General features: G+C 45.2%; 4 protein-coding genes across 9 annotated transcripts; 3 read left to right on the forward strand and 1 right to left on the reverse strand.

Annotated features, from left to right (window-relative positions):
* LOC8074424 lies at positions 288-11567 on the forward strand. 2 transcript variants are annotated; one of them, XM_002461134.2, is made up of 14 exons: positions 288-847; positions 2005-2077; positions 2162-2286; positions 2389-2748; positions 2855-4191; positions 5065-5465; positions 5577-6443; positions 6525-7240; positions 7348-7502; positions 8119-8276; positions 8926-9086; positions 9627-10314; positions 10398-10507; positions 11001-11567. In XM_002461134.2, exons 1-12 carry the CDS (start codon positions 674-676, stop codon positions 9813-9815), a joined length of 4716 nt encoding a protein of 1571 aa, XP_002461179.1. In that variant the 5' UTR covers positions 288-673; the 3' UTR covers positions 9816-10314; positions 10398-10507; positions 11001-11567. The 2 variants fall into 2 exon arrangements, with proteins under 2 accessions (XP_002461179.1, XP_021309344.1); XM_021453669.1 differs by having other exon boundaries at positions 289-847; positions 5577-7240.
* Positions 11555-13986, reverse strand: LOC8078524 (pentatricopeptide repeat-containing protein At4g32430, mitochondrial). The gene has a single exon (XM_002463321.2). The coding sequence runs from the start codon at positions 13962-13964 to the stop codon at positions 11727-11729; it is 2238 nt and encodes a 745-aa protein (XP_002463366.1). The 5' UTR covers positions 13965-13986; the 3' UTR covers positions 11555-11726.
* Positions 14109-17384, forward strand: LOC110432816. 5 transcript variants are annotated; one of them, XM_021453672.1, is made up of 4 exons: positions 14109-14238; positions 15068-15110; positions 15228-15457; positions 17064-17384. In XM_021453672.1, exons 1-4 carry the CDS (start codon positions 14143-14145, stop codon positions 17100-17102), a joined length of 408 nt encoding a protein of 135 aa, XP_021309347.1. In that variant the 5' UTR covers positions 14109-14142; the 3' UTR covers positions 17103-17384. The 5 variants fall into 5 exon arrangements, with proteins under 5 accessions (XP_021309347.1, XP_021309348.1, XP_021309349.1 ...); XM_021453673.1 differs by having other exon boundaries at positions 17070-17384; XM_021453674.1 differs by having other exon boundaries at positions 15228-15371.
* Positions 19503-20950, forward strand: LOC8074425 (protein SRC2). The gene has a single exon (XM_002461135.2). The coding sequence runs from the start codon at positions 19593-19595 to the stop codon at positions 20718-20720; it is 1128 nt and encodes a 375-aa protein (XP_002461180.2). The 5' UTR covers positions 19503-19592; the 3' UTR covers positions 20721-20950.

Genomic DNA, 21532 nt, shown 5'->3' on the forward strand with positions numbered 1-21532 from the left:
CCAAAAAGAAAACCAGCGTCCGGCAAGCGGCAAGGCTGGCCACCGCCGCCTGTCCCCCTTCCCAGCAGGCGTCCAGTCCAGGCCACCCAGACCCCAGCCAGGTCTACCAAACGGAAACGGGCAGGGGAGGCGAACGCGAACGCAAGACAAGAGGAGGAGGGTGAAGACTACTCGTAGCGAGTACCGAGGGAGGCAGCCGCAAAAAGGCTGGCTCGCCAGCTCCCGCAAAACCAATTAATAAAATAAAAAAATTTATTCTCGCGTGCGACGAAACCTCGAGACGCCGAGGCGAGGCAGCAGACAAGGGGGGGGTCAGGACAGAGAAAGAGGAGAGAGACCGAGCCGAGGGCAAGCCTGGGAGGGAGGGAAGAAGGGAGGGAAGGAGGGAGCCCGCGTCCGCGTCCGAATCTCGCGATCCCCAATCCGGAGGCCTCGATTCGCCGATCCGGGCGCGCCCGGGGGAGAGATCCCGCCGATCGGGGAGCTCGTGCTGCTCCGATTCGAGCTTTGCTCCCTGCCCTGCTCTGCTCGCGCGGACCGGCCGCCCAGCCCTTCCTGCTGACGTCGCTCGGCCGCCCGCCCGCCTCCGCGCCGGGCCGGGAGCACCTGCTGTGTGCTGCCTGGTGGTAGAGGTAGGTAGGTGGTTAGGCGAGGCGGGGGTGCACCCGGGTGGATGCTGTCCGTGAGGCGGCGGCAGGAGGATGCGGGCGTCCGCGTAGCCGCAGCAGCGCCGGCGCAGCAGCCCCGGGGTGGACTCGGTATGGACGACGACGCCGAGCTCGAGGAGGGGGAGGCCTGCGGGGACGACACCGCCTTCGTCGACCCCGACGTCGCGCTCTCTTACATTGTGAGTCGCCCTCGCCGCGCCTCGCCTCCAGCAATGTCGTGTCGCGGCTCCGTCCCTGCTTCCGGGCACCCTCCACCGGTTCTAGGTCATTTGCCCGCACCGTCCTGTCGGGTAGACGCGCTTCCGATTTAGTGCTGTGGCTTGTCTCGTCGCTCCGATTATCATAGACAGCGAATTAAGTAGTCCGTTTCAGTTTCTCCCATGCTTCATACGACCGGAGGATTGGTACTTTTACCACCAGAGGCAATTGCTTAGCTGGATCACTTAGGAGCTTGCTCAATCTGTTGCTTTGGCTGATAGGAATGGGGTACTACTGGAAGGAAGCAGGCAATTGCGTTTCTGGGTCATTTACTCTTTTCTTTCCTCACTTGGTTTCGTGCCCGGAGGCTAGGATGCTAAATTAGTCAAGTAAGTACTATGGTGATGCTGGTGTGATGGAAATGGAAAGAAAAACTGCTCTAGTGGCTTGTCCTGGCGTTTGTTAGGTACCCACTAGTGATTTGGCTGCTCTCTCTCTCTCTCTCTCTCTCTGTGATTACACTTAAGGTTTTTATTTTTGGAATGCGCCAGTTTTGAGTGTGCTATGGTGGGGGATCAGTCTCGTCTCTCCTCCTGCCGTTTCTACTCCCTTCAACTACAACACCAGAGTCATACAGCTAGTACTGTCCTACTTGGATAGTTTCTCCAAGTCGTGACAGTGGGATCGTGTGCTCGCTTGACAGTGTCTTTTTCACAGCGGTAGTTCCTGTAACGCCTTTCGGTCTATGATGCTTTTACTCCCGTGCGTTACTGAGACCTGTCCTTGTTTTGAGCTCAAGTCAATCTCTATACACTTGTAACTCTAACATGCAATATGTGCTGTATATGAAACTCTGTTTGTCTAGAAGAAAGGTTAATAGAAAGAAGAGACATAAATGTTGTATACTTCACCAAATTTTGGTAACGGTAGCACACTTTTTAGTTTGTTTTAAAAACGACATATTCAGGGTAATTGAAGGGCGGTAGCTGTAATTCTAGCCTTGTTTGATGCAGTTCACCGTCTTTAGGGTGACTCCAGCTTGAAAGGAAGTCGCAAGCAAGACATCAATTTTGGTTTTAAGATTCTATACTGTATACCATACCACCAATCAATTTGCAGTAACATTTCTTTGTTTCAGGATGAAAAACTTCAAGATGTACTTGGCCATTTTCAGAAGGACTTTGAAGGAGGTGTGTCTGCAGAGAATCTAGGTAGGGATATGTGAACAGTCAGTGCATCAGCTTGATCTGGGTTCATTATAGATAAACATTAACCGGAACTTTAATCTTTGACAGGGTCGAAATTTGGTGGATATGGTTCATTTTTACCTACGTACCAGCGCTCTCCTCTTCCTCAAACTAGAAGTCCACCAAAGGCAGCAAATGTTACCTCGAAATCTCCCTTCCACCAGTCTAGTGAGGTGCCTAAGTTTCTGTTGGCTGTGATCATCTACTGTTGTAGAACAGTGTTTCCATGAACATGCTCTCGTCTGGCATTGATGATGTAATGATTTGTAATGTAGGGCATGTCTCAAAAGCCTCCGGCTGTGGCAGTTTCATCTACCCCCCAAAGTAATGGTCCTATGGTGCCTTTTTCTGGTGATTCAATTAAAAAGGAAATACGCCAAACCACAAAGGCTGAAAGGGGTTCTGTCTCCCATGATTCGTACGGACCATCGAAATCCAGTGACCAAAATAGACTTAAAGTCCGGATAAAAGTTGGCTCTGATAATGTTTTGGCAAGAAATAATGCGGCTATCTACAGTGGTCTGGGCCTTGATATTTCTTCACCTTCATCCATCGAGGATAGCCCCGATGGCTGTGGGAGCCTGTCCCCTGAAGTTAACAATGTGCCACATGAATCTCCACAAACCATTCTTCAGGTAAATTATTCTGGTACAGCACAACTACACAAGGTCTTTACACTTCTATTCCATTGTACATAGTAAAAGGGGGTTGATGACAAGTTTCATTTCAATGATCGAACAGATCATGACATGCTTTTCAGTTCCTGGAGGCTTCCTGTTATCCCCTCTACCAGCCAATATATTGCAATTGACAAAAAAGGTTGTGGCTTCGTCAAAGAAGTGGGAATCAAATGTGGACATAGAAAATGTACAAGAACCATATGAAGGCCATGTGGCTAAAAAGGTGAAATCTGATGGTAAGAAAAAGAAGGTGATAGATGCAAAAAATTCAAAGAACAGAAATGATATTGGTGCAGTTATGAGAAAGGAGATTGATATAGAAACAGTAGCTGGTCAAAAGATCGTATCTGAAGCTCTCAACATATCATTGCTATCTGATCCTAGAGCGATGGATGCAAAAGGTGAGAATCGACTTGAAGAGGTGCCAGCAGAAAACAACTTCGGCGGAACTAGAGATGCTCGATTGAAAGAGCGGTCCACCAAGACTGACTCCATGACTATCAAAGCGGAACCTGTCAAAGCAGAGGCGACGGAATGCTTAGAGAACAGTAGTTTTGGCAGTTCAGAAATGGATTTGTCAGCAGTGAAATGGGAACCAAAACCCAAGACAGAAAAGGGAGAGACGACTTTAGAAGAGAGGAATACAACTAATGACAAAGACCTAATATCAGGTAGGAAGCAAGAAAAGAAAATAAAACCTGAGAGTAAATGTGATGCCTCTAACTTTGAAGGTAGCAATGTTATAAACGAAAGAGCTCCAGCTGTTTCCCGGAGCATGGAAAAAGTTTCTGGTAAAGAAACTTTACCTTATGACACAAATGGGGAAAATAACTCCAAGAGTGAGGTAAAAAAAATGCAGAGAGAACAAAAGACCAACGTTTTGACGTCTTCTGATTTCCTGGAGGATGAGAAACACATTCATTCTTCTGCTGCAGTTAAGGAGAGGAAAAGTGATATGCAGTCCAAATCTAGCCATACTGTAAAGAAACCCAAAGCAAAATCACATAGAGGTGTTAGGGACAACTTGCCTGAAGGATCTTATGGAAGCAAGGAACAGGACACATTGGAGAATGGAAGTGGCTTTGGAGATACCCGACCAAAGGAAAAACCATGGAAATATGACAGTGAGAGGGATTCTGATGCACCTGGGATCTCAAGGAGGGAGATTTCTTCTAGTGTAAAGCATGACAAGCACTTGGCTTCTGAGGAGCAGAAGATGCATATACCTCCACCTGTCACTGTATCAACTGCTAATGCAGCTCCTACACATGCAGCCCCAGTTGTAATAGAGGAACATTGGGTGAGCTGTGACATATGCGATAAATGGCGTCTCCTACCTTATGAAATGAATCCTTCAAATCTTCCTAAGAAGTGGAAATGTAGCATGCTATATTGGCTGTAAGTTTCAGTCCATTCATACTTTCCAGTTTCACATCATGGATGTTTTATAATTTTTAGATATTTTCTCCTCAATCTTCTTTTTGTGCTTTTTTTAGGGAAATCTTCTTTTTGTGCTTGTTTCTGTATGCTGTTTCTTGTTTCCTTTGTCTAACATCAGTGTATGAACTAGGTAACAATGTAACTAGTGCCATCTTACCTGTCTGGGGTTGGTTGGTTTGATGCGTTTAAACCACTACAGTTGCATAGGAATTTTGGAACACAGAAGACCCATTCTGATAAAACATATATTTGGAATTTTGATGTCTTACTGCATGAATCTTTGTGCTCAGTTACATCATCCTATCAAAGTAGTTATCCAGTGACCCCCATTGCTATGTTCAATTTGATATTTTATCAGTTGTGCCGAACTTCATGAATTCTGATAATTATAAGCCTAGATATTTGTTTTCATATTTTTAATTCTGATATTTTATAGAGGTACTGATGCCTTAAGTTTGAAGAGTTGACTACATGGGACTAAAGGCCAAAACAATCTTCACTTTCTTGTGTGCCTGGAGAGTATTTTATGCGCACACACCATGCTTGTCCCCTATAAAAATATTTGAACTGCTCTACATCTTTCATATCATTAAAATCCTGGGTTGCTGCCTATATTTGAGTTCCTTCCGACTCAAATTTGGGTGTCTTTTTTCTCAAATGTTTTTTCATCATGGCCTAGATAATTGGAAAACTCTTAACTGCTACTCTTAAAGTTAGAAAGATGGTATGCTGGGATGTAAGAGCAACAAAATATTTCTCTATGTTCATGTGTGATGGACACTGATGATTCCATGCTGAAATTAGATTACTTGAATGTTGAATCTTTTACAGACCTGGGATGAATAGGTGTGAGATTAGTGAAGAGGAGACTACAAATGCTCTGAATGCACTTTATGTCCCTGCCCCTGCAAATGGTATTCCTGCAGTCGGTCATCCTCATGTTGCTTCATCAGGACTAGTAACATCCAACATTCCCAATATGAATGGACATATTGAGCAGAATAGAAAAAGAAAAAATGTTCTAAGTGATGGAAATTTTGTGGCTGAGGGTTCTCACCAAACACAGGGTTCAGGTCATCCAATGAGCAACCAACATGCTCTTAGTAAAAGTAAAACTTATACTGATGGTATCCAGTATCCGATTGAGAGAGATTCTGTAAGCAAATCGGTTGACCCAACAACTGAAAAGAAAAGGTCCAAGAGCAAGCATCACAGTAGCTATTCTGATGGAGGTTCTATACTCTTTCTCCCTTATTATTTCAGTTTACCTAATCTACTATATTACCTCATTTTATACTTGTATCTATGTTTCTTTGCTGACATATTTTCTTGACCAAACTTAGGAGATCTTGTCGACAGATCTAAGAAGCATTCTAAAGTAAAAAGCAAGAGAGACTTGGATCGTGATGAATACAAAGCTTCTAAGAAAATTAGAAAAGAAGAGCGACGCCATTTTGATAGAGATCGAAACCTTGGATCTGATTTAGCTAGTGGAGATGTTCCTGATGAGGCCAAGGCTTTGCCTGTGAAGTCAGCAACCAAGGGTTCAGGTGAAAGGAGTGATCTTTCTTCATCAAAGCAAAAAAGTATCTCACGGCATAACCGTTTGGAAAATTCCAAGAAAGCAAGGCAAGATGATGTAGTTGTTCCCGAAGACGAGAGCAAGGAATATTTTCACCAGTCAGATGTACAAAGATCAGATTTGTCTAGTAAGAAGAGGATAGTGAAGGAATGGGAGGAGAGTCAGTACAATCCAATAGCTCATGTAAGCAAAGGAGCTATCAAGGAAACCTATAGGGATCAGAACTTAAAGGAAGCAAAGTTGAAGTCATTGAATTCTGAAGAACTGTTTTCTATGACGAGCTCCAAACCACCAAAAGGTCAACATGCTGATCAGGTTTTGTCTCATGATGGGGGGCGTATGAACAGCGAGTTAGTTGAGGATAACACACTCTTTAGTGCCAAAAGAGGTCTGCCTGAACAAGAAAAGAGCCTTTCTGATCAGGCTTTGGACTTTGGTGAACCTGCTAGTGATGTCGCCTATATTCAGACTTCAGCTGTAACTTCAAGTTCTTCAAAGGCTTCAGTCTCACAAAAAAAGAAGCAGACCACTCAAGCTATGAAGACTTCGCCAATTGAGCCTCTTTCTTCATCACCACAGAGAAACTCCAACATTGACAAGGTCTCTGTCTCTCATAATAGAATTTCAGGTAAGGATGGATCTCTGAATGCTAACTCAACCACTGTGCCGTCCATGGCAAAACAACTAAATACTGAAGTTGGTGTAGCAGGCAATGATCAACGGTCTAGTGAACCTGTTTTGGTTGGTTCTTCCCGAAGAAAATCTGATAGAGATAATGGACAGGTTCAGTTAACTCAAGGTCATGCCTCTGATGGTATTCATCTTGAAAGGGGTTTGAATGAGGACCTGCAGCCTGAAACTGGGAGGAAGGATTCTAATGTAAAGAGCTCCCATATTCCTAAAGGTTCTCACCATTTGCATTCTGGTGAAAAAAATAACTATAATACAGATGGCTCTCCTATGCAACCAGGAAAGCATCCTGTTGATCCAAAGACATCAGCCTTGGATAAAGGTGTTTCAAGTATGCATGAAAATACCAAAAGCACAAATTCTCTTCAGGATAGAAATGGATCAACTCATTGCCCACCAGATGGAAATCCTCCGCTCGGTTTACCATCTGGAAAAGAGAAATCATATCTCAAGAGCAACAAGCAAGATTCACAGAAGCCTAAACCCCAGGTGGTCTGCTCACCTCAGAAAGAAAGCAAATTAGATTCCCATTCCACTCCATTAAAACCTAATGGGTCAAAATTGACTCCACAATCAAGACAATACAATGCTGAAAATGGAGGGCGACATGGAACTGCAAAACATGCAATTCCTAGTCCTGCTGATACTTCTAGTCCAGCTACGAAGGACAATACGTCAACTGCATATGCTCTGAAAGAAGCCCGGGATTTAAAGCATAAGGCTAATCGTTTGAAGGTTGTTCTCTTTTGTTTTGCTCTTACAATTTGATGCAATGCCTGTATGACTACTTCGCTGTTATATTAGCTTTTATCTTATAAGGTTATCACCAATTTTCTCTGCAGGGAGAAGGAAAAGAGCTTGAAAGTACAAGACTCTACTTTGAGGCTGCCTTAAAATTTTTGCATGTTGCATCACTTTTGGAACCTCCTAGCTTTGATGGTTTCAAACAAGGCGATGCAGCCCAGAGCATGTATTCAGATACTGCAAAACTTTGCAAGTAAGCTACTCTAATTTATATGATGTGTGTACCAGGCAATTCCATTTGCATAAGGAAACATGACCATAATATTAGAATCATGACTTCTCTTGTTACCTCATGTACATTTAAATGATTGTTTAGAATTAGCAGCATGACTTGATGACATTAAAATATGAATACAATTTGATTTTTTGATCTGTAACTTCATTCTGGACAACGCTTATATTTTCCTTCAAGTACATTGCTTCAAAAACCAGGTTGCACTGTGAATAGATGATTGGGAGTGTACCTCCCCAGGTTGTAAATTGCATTGTTGGGCCTTGAATTGAAGTGCTTCTGCATAGCCTGACTTGTATGGGTAGTACCACTTGATTAACTGAATGTGTTCAAAGTAAAGTTGATTAGGCTGACAACATTAACTGTGTAATTTACTGATGGTTACAACTAGATGCGTAAAATGATGCCTTGCTGGCAATTGTTGTTCAATTGGACCTAGGCCAAATTGGTGCAATCATCATTGCTTGCCCCTAAAAAGCTTTAGATGATACTTTTATCAAATTATAATCTATACTTTTGGTTTTGTTTAACATTGCTCAAATTTGGTTGCAATATTAAGTGTCCATTTGATTTACAGCTTTGTTGGTCATGCATATGAAAAATGCAAGAAGATGGCTGCTGCTGCTTTAGCATACAAGTGTGTTGAAGTTGCTTATCTGAAGGCTGCATACTACAAACACCCAACTGCAAGCAAGGATAGACAAGTGTTACAGGCAGTTGTACAGACTGCACCAGGTACATGATGTCCAATCTCCAATGTTTTCTGATCGGCTTATCGTAACTAATCGATCTGGTACTGATCAGGACGATTAATCGACGATTACTCTAGATTAATATGCAATTGTCGTACTTGAAGGAAATTTTAGTGTCTCATATCAATGGAATTGAGGATATAAGACTCATTGGAATCGGGGATATGATATGCGATTGTTGTAGCTAGGCAAGGATGAGATATTTTTTAATATTTGATTTTTCATCCTGATCTAAACTGTAATGCAGAGTCTTTGCCAGAAGGTGCTAGCTATGGATGCATTGTCTGAGTTGGCATGACATCCTCAAAACACATGTAGTACTAGTATAGTAGATCACGTTTCTGGTTATTTTGCTCTCTGTATTTTTTGAAAGCCCTTCTATTAACTCTGTGTATTTATTCAGCTTTTATGATCACAGTTCAGTTCAAAATCATTTGAGTTTCTATAGATGAAGTGATAGACAGCTGAGCTTAATGTGGTGTTTTCTACTCATATATGATGTCCAATGTTTGCATCTCTACTATAGGCATGTTCTATAGCTTCTTTTTCTGACAACCCCATGCACAAATTCTCCTTCAAGTACATTTCTTTTTCTCACAACCCCTTGTTACTCTTGATCATATTTTTTGTAGGTGAATCACCATCATCTTCAGCCTCAGACATTGATAATTTGAATAATAATGGATTATCCAAGGGCTCTTCAAGCAAGGATGCTAATTCGCCACAAGTGGCTGGAAATCATTTGTTGCTGGCCTCTCGAAATCAACCACACTTGATGCGGTTACTTGCTTATGTAAGTTGTTAGATATCTTGATAGGCAGTCCAAACAATGTACCTGCTTTCAACATGCCTTAGTTTTCATGATTTCGAAGATAAATCATAATCTGTGGACTATGCAATAAGATAAAATGTTTTGTTGGTATCATATGTCTACTTGGCTACTCTTAGGATTTGTGTTCTGAGTCTTATCAATGGCCTGAGACTAGGTGGTGCCACTACTATTTCACTGCTTGGGGTCCTTAATTTAGTGCTGCATATTACTATCATGTTCATTGGATAGAATGAATCATCATCTGATTCCCGTACTTGCATGACAATTGTGTTATTTTGGATTTTCTTTTTTGCTGTAGTTAGATCACTCACTGCCATCCTATACAGTTTTATAGCTAACTAAAGTTGATAATTTTGAAGTTATGGCATTGAATCTTTGTTTCTCAGTGTCCCAGGATGTAGAACCAGACTAATACCTCATATACGCTAATGTTATGCCACTTTTCAATCATTAAGGTTCATAAATTCTATATGGGATCTCATGTTTCTTTGCTTTTCATAGACAAATGATGTCAATAGTGCCTTTGAGGCTACTCGGAAGTCACAAATGGCAATTGCTTCTGCTGCTGCCAATCATGAAAATGGAGATGATGGTCTTTCTTCAGTAAAAACAGTACTGGATTTTAACTTCCGAAGTGTGAATGATCTACTAAGGCTTGTGAGGATTTCAATGGAGGCTATCAGCTGCTGACGTGTTCAGAATCTGAGAAAACGCCATCTGATGAAAGTTCCTGTTGGATGTTTAATCCAATTAACTTTGTTCTTGATGAAGTAGCATGAAGCTGAATAGTTCAACAGTGCAAAAGCATAGTTCTTCTCATTTGAGCTTGCTGGTCAATTTGTACAGAGACTGGTCATGGAATTCTTCTTCCTTTTTTTTACTTTGATGATGACACCCAGTTAGTATACATAGTTGCATATCCACTTGGATGGTTTAGTTAGCGAGGGACACAAGTGAAGATGAGCTTCACACTGCTCAACGCTTGTAATAGTTCAGAGGAAGAAGGATGCTCTTGCGCATGCAGTTGATGATTCATTGTTATCTGGAAAGTAGCTTGCTACTGAGCATTCTCTTCCTACATGATGTAAGTTGTGAATCTCCATCAAGGCTGGCTTATGGCTAAAGAGTCAGTATCATAGTTTCCTTTGAGCAGTACAAGATGATGTGTCGCCACTTGACAATTTTGATGGTAATTCTTAGTTAAGGACAAATGAATTCTGTGCCTTTTTTTAAGTGCTACTCCTTGATGCTGCTATCTTTATTTTTGAGCAGGGAGAGGACAGCAAAGCCAACTAATTGTGCTAACCAAGAAATGGCTAGTCGTTTTTTTCTTCTTTTCAACCTTGCCATGATGCCATGCCTTCTGGATAAAGTTCATGCAGGTATGTTTACAAATATGATATTGTTATTGTTAATGGGATTGTACATATCTATATTTGCTCTTTACTTGAAGTATTGTAAAATGAAATTGAGTTCTAGTTTACTGCATAGATCTGCTGCAATGGTGCAGAGTGAAAAAGGTGACCTGTAAGAGCATTTGCTGATACTACTAACTCATTATGGACTTGGGGTTTTGTCCGACCTTGAATTATACCATTTGATATGTGTTTCCTTTCGCTGAAATCAGAGTTAACAATTTCTCCATTCTGTATGGCTTGCTTTCATTTGTTGTAACTTGTTTTCTTTAGAATTGAACTTGAATGCTGCATGCACAATCAGCTGCTTTTATTATCATGAATGGGGTACTTGTAACTTTTACTTAATATCTTGCTTTAAATTTTTATTTTGCAGTTGTTAGCTTTCATTTATAGAAAGAACTAATGTTCAGTTATAGAAGTGTAGAACTTCTACTGATGCAGTAAATTTCTTTTGCAGGTTTCAAATAAGAAATCACTTGTATGGATGTTGTACAAAGATTTCTAATGTACATTAGTCTAACCTTTTTTTTCATGATCACCGATACGCCGACTGTCAGCAGCGCATGTACATGTATATACACACACATTAAAGGTGGGGGCATTTGTTACCACGTGCTGGTCTCTATGTATGGCTTGACGCCTTTGGTTCTGCCAAGCTTTTTAGTCTTCTCTATTCTTCAAATTTTGTGACATTTAGTTGTTTATTAAGATAGATAGCGTGGTTCTGCCAAGCTTTTTAGTCTTTCTCTATTCTTCAAATTTGGTGACATTTAGTTGTTTATTAAGATAGGTAGCGTCTGGTACTGGGAATTTGTTGCAGAATGCAATATAAATTCCGTGTACAACTTGTAGCATAACTTGACTAACTGCTCGCCGAATTTGCACTATGTGAATCCTCTTAATGTTGGCCTAATGTTGGGTCTGCGGATGCTGATCGAGGCCAGGACATCATTCTGATGCAAATTCGAGCTGGGCTTTTACTAAGCCGCAACTGGATGAAATTCACATAGCTGTTTGAATGGAATTTTTAATTCCCATATCGTTTTGAAATGATACATATGATGGCTTTTCTGAACATTATCTATTTTAATAAAAAAAATAATGCACACATCTCGTCGATGGCCAAACGTCTGTGATTACCTGCCAGATGCTGCACTTTCCAGACTCTAAATTGATTCAGACATCAAACGGGGCATTCCATCTCGACCCGTAGACAGTTCTTCAAAAACTTCATCTCCCAGCCTAGCCCCTCGGCCACTCGGTATATCTCTTCCGACTGCGGGTGCGTCGTGTCATCCGACGAGAACTTGTACAGGTGTAGGGAATCGCCGGCGCCGCCGGCGTCCACCCAGCTGAACCCGACCTCTTTCTTGACGCCCCTCTCACGCATCTGCCGCCGCACCCTCGCCACCGCGCCCCAGTCACCCTTCTCGGCGTAGATGTTGGACAGTAGCACGTACGCGCCGGATTCCGTGGGCTCCGTCTCCGTCAGGACGCTGGCGACCCTCTCGCCGACGTCCGTGTTGCCGTGGATCCTGCAGGCGCCCAGCAGGCTCTGCAGCGCCGAGACACTCGGCCCAGAAGGCATCTGCAGCATGAGCTCCTCAGCCTCCTCCAGCCTCCCCGCCCGGCCTAGCATGTCGACGACGCACGCGTAGTGCTCCGGCCACAGCTCGGCGCCGTGCTTGGCGGCCATCGAGTCGAAGATCTCACGACCCAAGCTGACAAACCCGCTGTACCGGCAGGCGGTGAGGACAGAGAGCAGAACCACCCCATCGGGAGCGACACCGGAGCCTACCATGTCGTTGAAGAGGCTCACGACGGCGTCGTAGTTCCCGTGCTTTGAGTTCGCCGAGATGATGGCCGTCCAAGCAATGAGGCTCCGGTGGACGGTCTCGCCGAACGCCTTCCAGGACTCCTCCAAGCTGCCTCGCTTCGCGTACATGTCGATGAGAGCACCGGAGACGTACTCGCTGGCACCAAGCCCCAGCTTCAGCGCCTGGCAGTGGTACATCTGGCCGTAAGCCATGGACACGGTCTCGACCGCAGTCACTGCACTGAGGATGCTTGCGAACGTCGTCTCGTTGGGCTTCATGATCTTCATCATTGCCAAGAAGGCCTCAAGCGCGTCCTGGCACATCTCGTTCTGGGCATAACCGGAGATCAGAGCGTTCCAAGCAATGATCTCCGAGTGAGGCATAAGACTGAAGATCATCCTGGCATCATCCATGCGCCGCAGCTTGGCGTACATGGTGATGAGACTGTTGGCCGCCGCCGCCTTATCAGACAAGCTGGTCTTGAGGCACACCGCGTGGATCATCTGCCCTTCCCTCGCCGGGCAGTCTCCTGGCATCGACGAGAGCATGGCCACAAAGGTGACCTCGTTCGGCGCCACCCCGTCTCGCCTCATGCCATTGAACAGCGAGACGGCGTCCTCCCCATCCATGGACATCACCGTGGTCCATGAGATGACGTCGCGCTCGCCCATGAACTCGAAGAGCCTCCGCGCGCAGCCGGGAGTGCCGCACTTGTAGTACATCGCGACGAGCACGTTGGCGATGGAGACGTGCCCCTCGACGCCCAGCTTCACCGCGAAGCCGTGGATTTGCCGGCCAAGCTCGAGCTTTCCCTCGGCGCCACACGCCGGGATCACGCTGCAGACCGATATCCGGTCGGGCCGCACGTCCCCCTGCTTGAGCATCCGAAGGAACACCCGGATGACCTCCGCCGAACACTCGCCGTCCTGCGCGAGCCCGCAGACGAGCGCGTTCCAGGAGACGAGGTCCCGCGCCGGCATCTCCTCGAACACCTTACGGGCCGCGTCCATCAACCCACCCCGGGAGTAGGCCGTGACGAGCGCATTGCCGACGAAGACGTCGGTGGCGATCCCCGCGCGCGACGCCAGCGCGTGTAGCTGCCGCACGAGGTGGGCCTCACCGCGGCCCGCGGCGAGCGAGAGCGTGACGGTGAACGTGACGGCGTCGGGCCGCACGTCCCCGGTCCGGAGCATCCGCGCGGCGAACGCGAGCGCATCGTCCGGGTCCGGGGTCGCGGAGAGGATGGTGTTGTAGGACCTCGTGTCCCGGCTCCGCGCGGCGGCGAACACCCTGGCGGCCGCGGGGAAGGAGTTGCCCTTGGCGTAGCGCGCGGCGAGGGAGTTGGTGACGGGCGCGAAGGCGGCGAGGCCGGAGGCGACCGCGAGGGCGTGGAACGCGGGCAGGGCGTCCGGGCCGGACCGCGCGACCGCCGCGGAGAAGGCGGTGGGGGAGAGCGGGAGGCCCGCCTGCAGGAGGCCGCGGAGGGCGGCGAGGGGCGTGACGGCGCTTGCGCGCGGCGGGTGGGCAGTTTCGGCGAACGGGTGGTGGGCGGCCGCGGTGTTGGCCGTCGCGCGCGCGGGGCAAGGCAGAGGCAGCCGCCGCATAGAGACGAGGCGCCCTATCGTTTTTTTTTTCTATCGTTGGCTGGACAGTGGACTCCACCACCAATTCCCCCAACTCAAAAGTCTCAAACGAGACGGAACGGAGTGGGAGCCCTCTAATTCACGGGCCGCAGCCCGCTACCTCTTCCCGCCGGCCGCTGTCTCTTGGGCGACCTCGCCCATGGCGTGTGGGCTGCTTCAACCTGCACCTGCGGGGGCCGCCGCTTTGTGGCCGTGCTTCCTTCCCCCGGCTCCTCGTCGGAGCTTCCCAAAGGAGGTACTGACCTCTATACCTACTACACTATTTACCTGTTTCGTGGAGTAGGCAATTCGTCGAACAGGTTGTAGGTGGTAACTGATAGGAGCTCTGTGCGATTTTGGTTCGGTTCTTCAACTCAGAGTGGATGGCGTGGTCTACGCTAAATGAGTTGTGCCATCGCCTTGCTCAACTTCCGAATGTTTGAGCCATAATTCCTGGCAAACTGGGGCTCAAATGACTTGGGTAATCTGCATAGCTCAGGATATGCTGTTAATTAGTGCAGTACATAGGTGGAATTTTGTTTCCATTGGAGTGAATTCATGGACTCCCGTCGTCCAAAAAGGATGATGGATGCCACAAAGCATTTCTCCATCTTGCGAACAAATTGCTGGCCTAAAATAACTCAAGTGCCAATTGCAGCTTGTGACTAGTTGTCCCTATTTGCCAAATGAATTCACAATGATAAATCATGTCCTAGTTCCACACAATCCTTTTTGTTTGTCGTATTGTGTTCCCTTGTGCTGCTCTGCATATGGTGCCCCTTATCAGCATCTCCTGTAATAGCACCGAACAATCCTTTTGGTTTGTGTGTTCCTCTCATTGTGTTTCCTTGTAATGTTCTGCTTATGGTGCCTGTAGCTCCTTATCAGCATCTCTATATAAAGTGTCCTTTCATTTCTGTGTTCAATGCATTGTGTTTCCTCGTACTGTTGTGCATATGTCACTCGCAGCATGTTATCAGCATCTCCCGTAATAGAACACTGAATCATGTTGCTGTTATTAGCTGCTGTGCTGTTATTCCCTATGTCTGAACTCAATTCCTGTTCTGATAATCTTATGTTCACAGGAGCAACTAAATCAGTTCCAACGTTGGAAGCTACCTTTGAGCGGTAAGGCATTTATTCTTCAGTCATCACAACTTAGGCAACATCAGTGTCAGTGTTGCTATTCTAATTCAACCTTGGAGCCCATATCATCCATCTCTTAAAATGAACTCATGTTTGCAGCTACCAGGTCACAGAGGTCAAGGAGCCATGTTGGTTGCTCATGTTCAGGCTCATCTGAAGGAGTTGCTGCGGTGAGCAGACCTGCAGATGCTCCCACTGCTCAGAGTGCTGTGTCCATGACGTGCTGGGTGGATTTGGACCCAGGTGCGCCTATTGTTATTTTTGGCTACTGGACTGGCCCCGATGTGGATGATGGTTGTGGTAGTGTTGAGGCCATGCTTCAAAGAATGGTATGATGTTTGCGCTTGCGGTTAACTAGGGCAATTGTTTCTGGAATATCGAAGCATCATCTGGACCATATATACAATGGCTATATTTTGCTTCTTTCAGAGCTGTTTTTTCCCCTTGGGGTTATAAGTTGTTTTGTTTGCTATTAACTACATCGCTGTTTTCAGCGTGCCCAAAGCAAAATCCTAGAAATCCTGTCATCAGTTCAGAAAAACAAAAGCAATAATGAAGGACCTGCATCGGTTATTTTGGTTGGCCCAAATTAGAAGGGCGTGGTGTATATTGGTTTGCATTTCGGTGTCAATCAATTTGCAATTGCATGATATTTATGCTATAACAACATACATTTGGTAGAACTTTTGAGCTTTGAGGCTAGGGCATGCTGGCACCGTGCTTGCTTCCTTGCAGTGGCGGATCTAGGATTTTAATCATGGGGGTACGAACGAAAACGATATAGTTCATCGATATAAACATAACATAATTAGATCACTAAACGGTGATAAAATAGTTGTGAATATAGAATGTTAAGGTTGTTATATAAGCTAAGTAGACTAGCAATTATGTATAACAATGTATTATACGTGTATATATTATTAAAGAGTATACATATTAAATATTTTTCAAAAAAATTTGGGGGGACAGCTGTCCCCCCATGCTACTACTCTAGAACCGCCCCTGCTTCCTTGATGTCCCTGAGCCTCTCGCGTGCTCTGCTCATGCAGCGGGTGTGGGATGCCATTGCCGATTGGTCAGGCTGGGGAGGTGTGCGATGAAGGAAGTCTGCTGCAAGTTCATACTAAGTCACCAGCAAACCGTGCCCATGCCGTTTGATGTGATTATGGCATGGAGAGGCAAACAGTTTGGGGGTTTCATGGATACGTAGTTCCAAGAAAGAGGGGGGTTTCCCCCCCTATTCTACTATACGCTAGACATGCAGGCATAAGATACTCCTGTACATTGAAGGACGAAAGTGGGAGCGAAAGGAGATGCAGAAGCATCTGTAGACTGAGATTACACCACTCAGAGTGCTTTCTTTTTAAACTACTATTTCTTTCTCTCACGCAAGATCTTACGCACGACTTTCTTGCTTTGGGGTGGAGAAAAAACACTACGGTTTTTTATTGGTGCATGTATGGAAATGAAGGGATTGGTTTTGGAGCTGAGTATTCGTAGCTCAACAAAATATTATATCTAGAGCTAGAGATGCATCAAGAGCATTCTCAGATGAATCATTCAGGTTTTTTTGGTGCTGTTCAAACACATGCCGACTCCCTGATTTGGATTAGTTTTTTATCCCCTCATGCCTGTTTACAAATTTGTTGTCTGCCCCAGCCCTCAGTCTATCCTAACAACTGCCTAAGCATTGTTGTTAACGACATGAGATTCCTTATTAGCATGATGCTATGCTAATAAGGAGCCGGGGTCAGTGATCTGATTTCATTTCCATTTGCGTTACATTTCTACAAACCAAACAGCACGTGTCCAAATCCAATAGAATCCAAGTGAGAAAATCTAATTGGATCTTTGTATTATGCCAAGTCTAATCCCAGGTCTATTAACATCAGATGATTTTGCATTTTTGCCTGATGCTGATGCTTCATTCTCTAGGAACAGATAATGGTCAATCAAGAGACCGTTGCAGTGTAGACTGATCCACCGGTTCAACCGCCCCAGCTGCTCCGGATGACGATCTTACCAGAGCATGAATCCAAATGGAAGAATCAGTTCTCCGGTTAACTATGGGTTCATCCCAATCATATCACTTGAGCCGAGGCTCTATGCCTCTACATGCTACCTTTGGCATCTAATTCTTGAAGAACCATGTGCTTTAAGCTGTTTGATTCATGTGTGGACCGAGGACCGCCACCCATCCTTTGGATATACGATAAGCACAAGTGATTCTATGAGAAAGTGATTTTATGGTTGAAATCACTCTAGAAGCTGATCTTAGATGTCTGCCTAACATGTCCTAAATTGTGAGAAGTTAATTACAAGGCTGGCCTAACCAAACCTAACATACCAAAACCAGATTATATCTTTAGGATCTTGGTACTAACTTGTGTCCAAGCCCACACCCTGAAAGATCTCAATAAAAAAGAGAGACCACTTTGGGTTGTTCTTGCACTATAGTCACTTCCAAAGTTCCAATGCCACATTCAAAGGCGCAGCAATAAAGCAGCTTGGAGTGGTACACATCCAACACACGCATCATATATATCTGCCATCGACAAGAAAAGGCGAATAAACCATAGAGAAAGTGGTGAACTTCGCCAGACAAAGATATGGATTCGCTGTTCGTGTGCTGATCAAGCTGAACGGCATCATCTCCATATAGAATTTTTTTGGTGAAAAATATCACATATAGAATAGGGAAAGCTTTAAACGACCATGATTGCACGCCACAGGAGCATTGATCCCTTAAGCTGTTGAGCATAAGATGCCACCCATAACCTATTATTGTCTCCTGGCCAAACCTAGAATAATGAGCCGTGCAAGCTGTTTCCCAGAACAAGAGCTGATGGTATGCGTTCTTGTGAGGCTTTCTCCATTCTCCACTTGATGGCCTAGATAAATATGGCACCCGGAATGTCAAAAAACTTCCAATATTTAAACATGAAAATTGGTGCAATCTTAAGGACTCATTTTCATGCAATTCTCTCATCAGAAAGGCCATCTATGTTGGTCCTAAGTCAGAACTTTTTTTTTCTTAAAATAAGACTTCAGTTAGCAATCTCTCTACAATAATATCATATTATTTGGAAAAAAGTTACACATTCATTATAAAAGGAGTCTTCGTAACGAAATTTGTAGTTTCAATCTACATAAAGTGTTAGATATTGATGGTGAATGTTTGGCTTTAGAATAAATCCATGGCAATATGAACAATGGTGGAAGTTGGACAATTGGACCCAGCACCCCCCAATCATTAGAGAATAAATGGTTCTTTAATTTTTTTTATCAAGGCAAATGATTGCAAGTAATGGAGTTCACAGAAGTTAAGGGGTGGCCATGGTCTCTATTGGTATGTACTAACTCTGTTCTAAATTGTGGCTTTTCTAGATACAAGTGTACATCTAAATGTATAGTAAAAGTTATGTATTTAAAAAGCCAAAACATCTTGTAATTTAGAACAAAATGGAGTACTAAGAAGGTCCACCACTGAGCAGGAAGATCAGAACACCATGGTCTCTTGGCGAGACATGCATGGTAGCAGGGCTAGGTAAGAATAGCGGCAACATACGGCTCTGTATCAGTATCACCAAGGTCGTGGAGCAATAAGGCCTTGTTCAGTTCGCAAAAATTTTCAAGATTTCCCATCACATCGAATCTTTGGTCGCATGCATGGAGCATTAAATATAGACGAAAATAAAAACTAATTACACAGTTTACCTGTAATTTGTGAGATGAATCTTTTGAGGCTAGTTACTTCGTGATTGGATAATGTTTGTCAAATAAAAACGAAAGTGTTACAGTAGCCAAAAGCCAAAAATTTTGCGAACTAAACAAGGCCTAAGCAAAGGGAGAAATCGATAGGAAGAAGATGATCTGGGGAGCGCTAAATTTAAATGAATTTGCCTGTTTTTGTCAAGTGTTTTTTTTTTAATTTTGACTCATCTAATGTTTATAGTATCATATAGAATACTGAAATGCCCAAATATATGTGAATTTACCTTAGCTAGGTTTGTTGTGGTAGAATTTTTCGACTCTACGCTGCCCGTATTTTCAGTTAATTGCCATTTTAGTAATAGGCGAGGTGCCCATCATAGCGAGACATTCATAATAATATTGTCAATCTTAGATATATAGGCTCAGTTTCTTAGAATTGGTTAACATTGTCAATCTTAGATATATAGGCTCAGTTTCTTAGAATTAGTTACTATAGAGAATAGGACATGGATGTGTATGCATTTACAATTTATTTTTTAAAATAAATATCCATACATTTGCTTTCCTTTAAAGTTCCATGCCATATGTTTTCTAACTTAATAATGTATCACAACATGTACATACTCAGCATGTGTTATCTGCTCTGTTCAAAACTACTTTGAGATTCATGCCATACACTACCCAATATGAAATCCAAACTGTTTTGAATGGCACATATCTCGATACGTTATGTGAAACCTATTGTTTTAAATGATATATATCTCCATACGCTATGTAAACGGTCTAGATAACAAATGCTCGGAAAAAAAACTGCTTTCTAACCAACTGGTGGATCTTACCCCGAGTGATGGTGGGACCCACGCCACCTTCTATATAAACATGCCGAATAGCTCGACAAAGCCCGGTGCATCCATCAGTCATCACACAGAGTGCGCCATGGCGTACAGGACGCTGGAGGTGACTCTCCTGTCGGCCAAGGACCTGAAGAGGGTGAACCTGATCTCGCGCATGGAGGTGTACGCCGTGGTGACCATCTCCGGCGACCCTCTGACGCGGCAGTGCACCCAGCCGGACCCCTACGGCGGGCGCCACCCGTGCTGGAACACCTCGTTCCGGTTCAACGTCCCGCCCAGCGCCGCGACGGCCACCGGCTGCCTCCACGTGCTCCTCCGCACCGAGCGCGCCCTGGGCGACCGCGACGTCGGCGAGGTCATCGTGCCCCTGGCCGACATCCTCGCCGGTGGCGGCGCCGCGTCCGACCCCGGGTCCCGGCCGCCGCAGCTCGCGTCGTACCAGGTCCGCAAGGTGCACCGCTGCGAGCCGCGCGGCGTGCTCAACGTGTCCTACCGCCTCGGCCCCATCGTCGCCCCGCAGGCCAGAGCCGTCGACGAGGCCGCCGGCGGCGCCGGTGCCTTCGTCGGGTATCCGGTGCCGCGGCAGTTCTACGCGCCGTCGTATGCCTATCTGCCCTCGCCGCTGTCCCTGGCGCCGCCGCCGCCTCCGGCGCAAGCTGCCGGTCGCGACGCCCAGCTGCACCCACCTCCGCAGTACAGCTTGCCTGCTGCTACTTATTCGCAGGCTTATCCACAGCAGCCGGCTGCTAATTATCCACAGCAGCCGGCTGCCGGGCGCGCTGCTCTGCCGGCGCCGGCGAGCGGGGAGAGCAACGGCAAGCTGGACTTCGGGGTGGGCCTCGGCGCGGGGCTGGTCAGCGGCGCGATCGGCGGGATGCTGGTCGCCGGCGACGTGATGATGTCTGACGCGGCGGCCTACAATTCCGGGTACCGCGCTGGACTGGCCGACGGCGGCGCGGCGGCGGTGTACAAGAATTCTTATCGCGTTCACGACAAAGTCGAAGCAAAACGGGCGGCGGTGTGACTCACTTGAATCGATGCATACTGTGTGATTGTCATTAGTCTCGTCTTGTTAACAACCCATAATAGTACTTGCCGTGTGTATATGGAATATATAATTACGTATATATCATAATTAATAATATAAGATAAGAGAAATTTTACGACCCTCGAAGAAAGAGATGTCTACCCAACAATAAGTTGTTTTAGCCCTTTCCATCAACGAATTTTTTTCCATACACTTACATTTTATTATAGATATATTTACACTGTTTTATTACTATATTTACATCGATTTTTTCAATGTAATTTATTGAACAGAGTGACATAATTTTGAAATATAACACAAAAATATGTCAATTTTTCAATAGGTTTATAAATTATTTCTATGGATTCCAGACATCGGAGAAATATATGACAAATTATTCACAAATTCTTCAGACATTTCAAAAAAAAAATCAAAATCGGAGGTGAAAGAGGAGAGACACTCGCAGGGTGTTCCGAGCTCGCGTTCGTGTGTCAGTCAGTCAGGAACACACGCACAGAGCCGCATCGCACACGTGCATACAAGCTGAAGCCGAGCGCTCGCACGCACGCATGCATCAGCATGATCGCAGGGCAGAGGGAGACCGTCGCTTCCGCATCGCACGGCCCAAAAATTAGCAAATCAACCAGTTGATCATTAGCTTTTATAAATTTTTAATAGCCGTCCATAGGTTCAGGTCTATATAACGGTTATAATATGAAAGGCATCTACGTAGCCCATGAACCAATTAGAAAAAAAAATGTATAAGGGTATAGCGCTAATATAAACATGGCAATATATTTATTGTCATT

The sequence above is a fragment of the Sorghum bicolor genome, chromosome 2 (assembly GCF_000003195.3).
Source record: "Sorghum bicolor cultivar BTx623 chromosome 2, Sorghum_bicolor_NCBIv3, whole genome shotgun sequence".
Classification (NCBI taxonomy): domain Eukaryota; kingdom Viridiplantae; phylum Streptophyta; class Magnoliopsida; order Poales; family Poaceae; genus Sorghum; species Sorghum bicolor.

What these genes read in the sequence shown, in the direction of transcription:
- LOC8074424 (XM_021453669.1), top strand. Translation starts at nt 674, where the DNA reads ATGCTGTCCGTGAGGCGGCGGCAGGAGGATGCGGGCGTCCGCGTAGCC. An exon ending in ACGTCGCGCTCTCTTACATT is followed by an intron (nt 848 to 2,004) that starts GTGAGTCGCCCT and finishes TCTTTGTTTCAG; the next exon opens with GATGAAAAACTTCAAGATGT. An exon ending in CTCCACAAACCATTCTTCAG is followed by an intron (nt 2,749 to 2,854) that starts GTAAATTATTCT and finishes ATGATCGAACAG; the next exon opens with ATCATGACATGCTTTTCAGT.
- LOC8078524 (XM_002463321.2), bottom strand. Translation starts at nt 13,964, where the DNA reads ATGCGGCGGCTGCCTCTGCCTTGCCCCGCGCGCGCGACGGCCAACACC.
- LOC110432816 (XM_021453671.1), top strand. Translation starts at nt 14,143, where the DNA reads ATGGCGTGTGGGCTGCTTCAACCTGCACCTGCGGGGGCCGCCGCTTTG. An exon ending in GTCGGAGCTTCCCAAAGGAG is followed by an intron (nt 14,239 to 15,067) that starts GTACTGACCTCT and finishes TTATGTTCACAG; the next exon opens with GAGCAACTAAATCAGTTCCA. An exon ending in TTGGAAGCTACCTTTGAGCG is followed by an intron (nt 15,111 to 15,227) that starts GTAAGGCATTTA and finishes TCATGTTTGCAG; the next exon opens with CTACCAGGTCACAGAGGTCA.
- LOC8074425 (XM_002461135.2), top strand. Translation starts at nt 19,593, where the DNA reads ATGATATATATCTCCATACGCTATGTAAACGGTCTAGATAACAAATGC.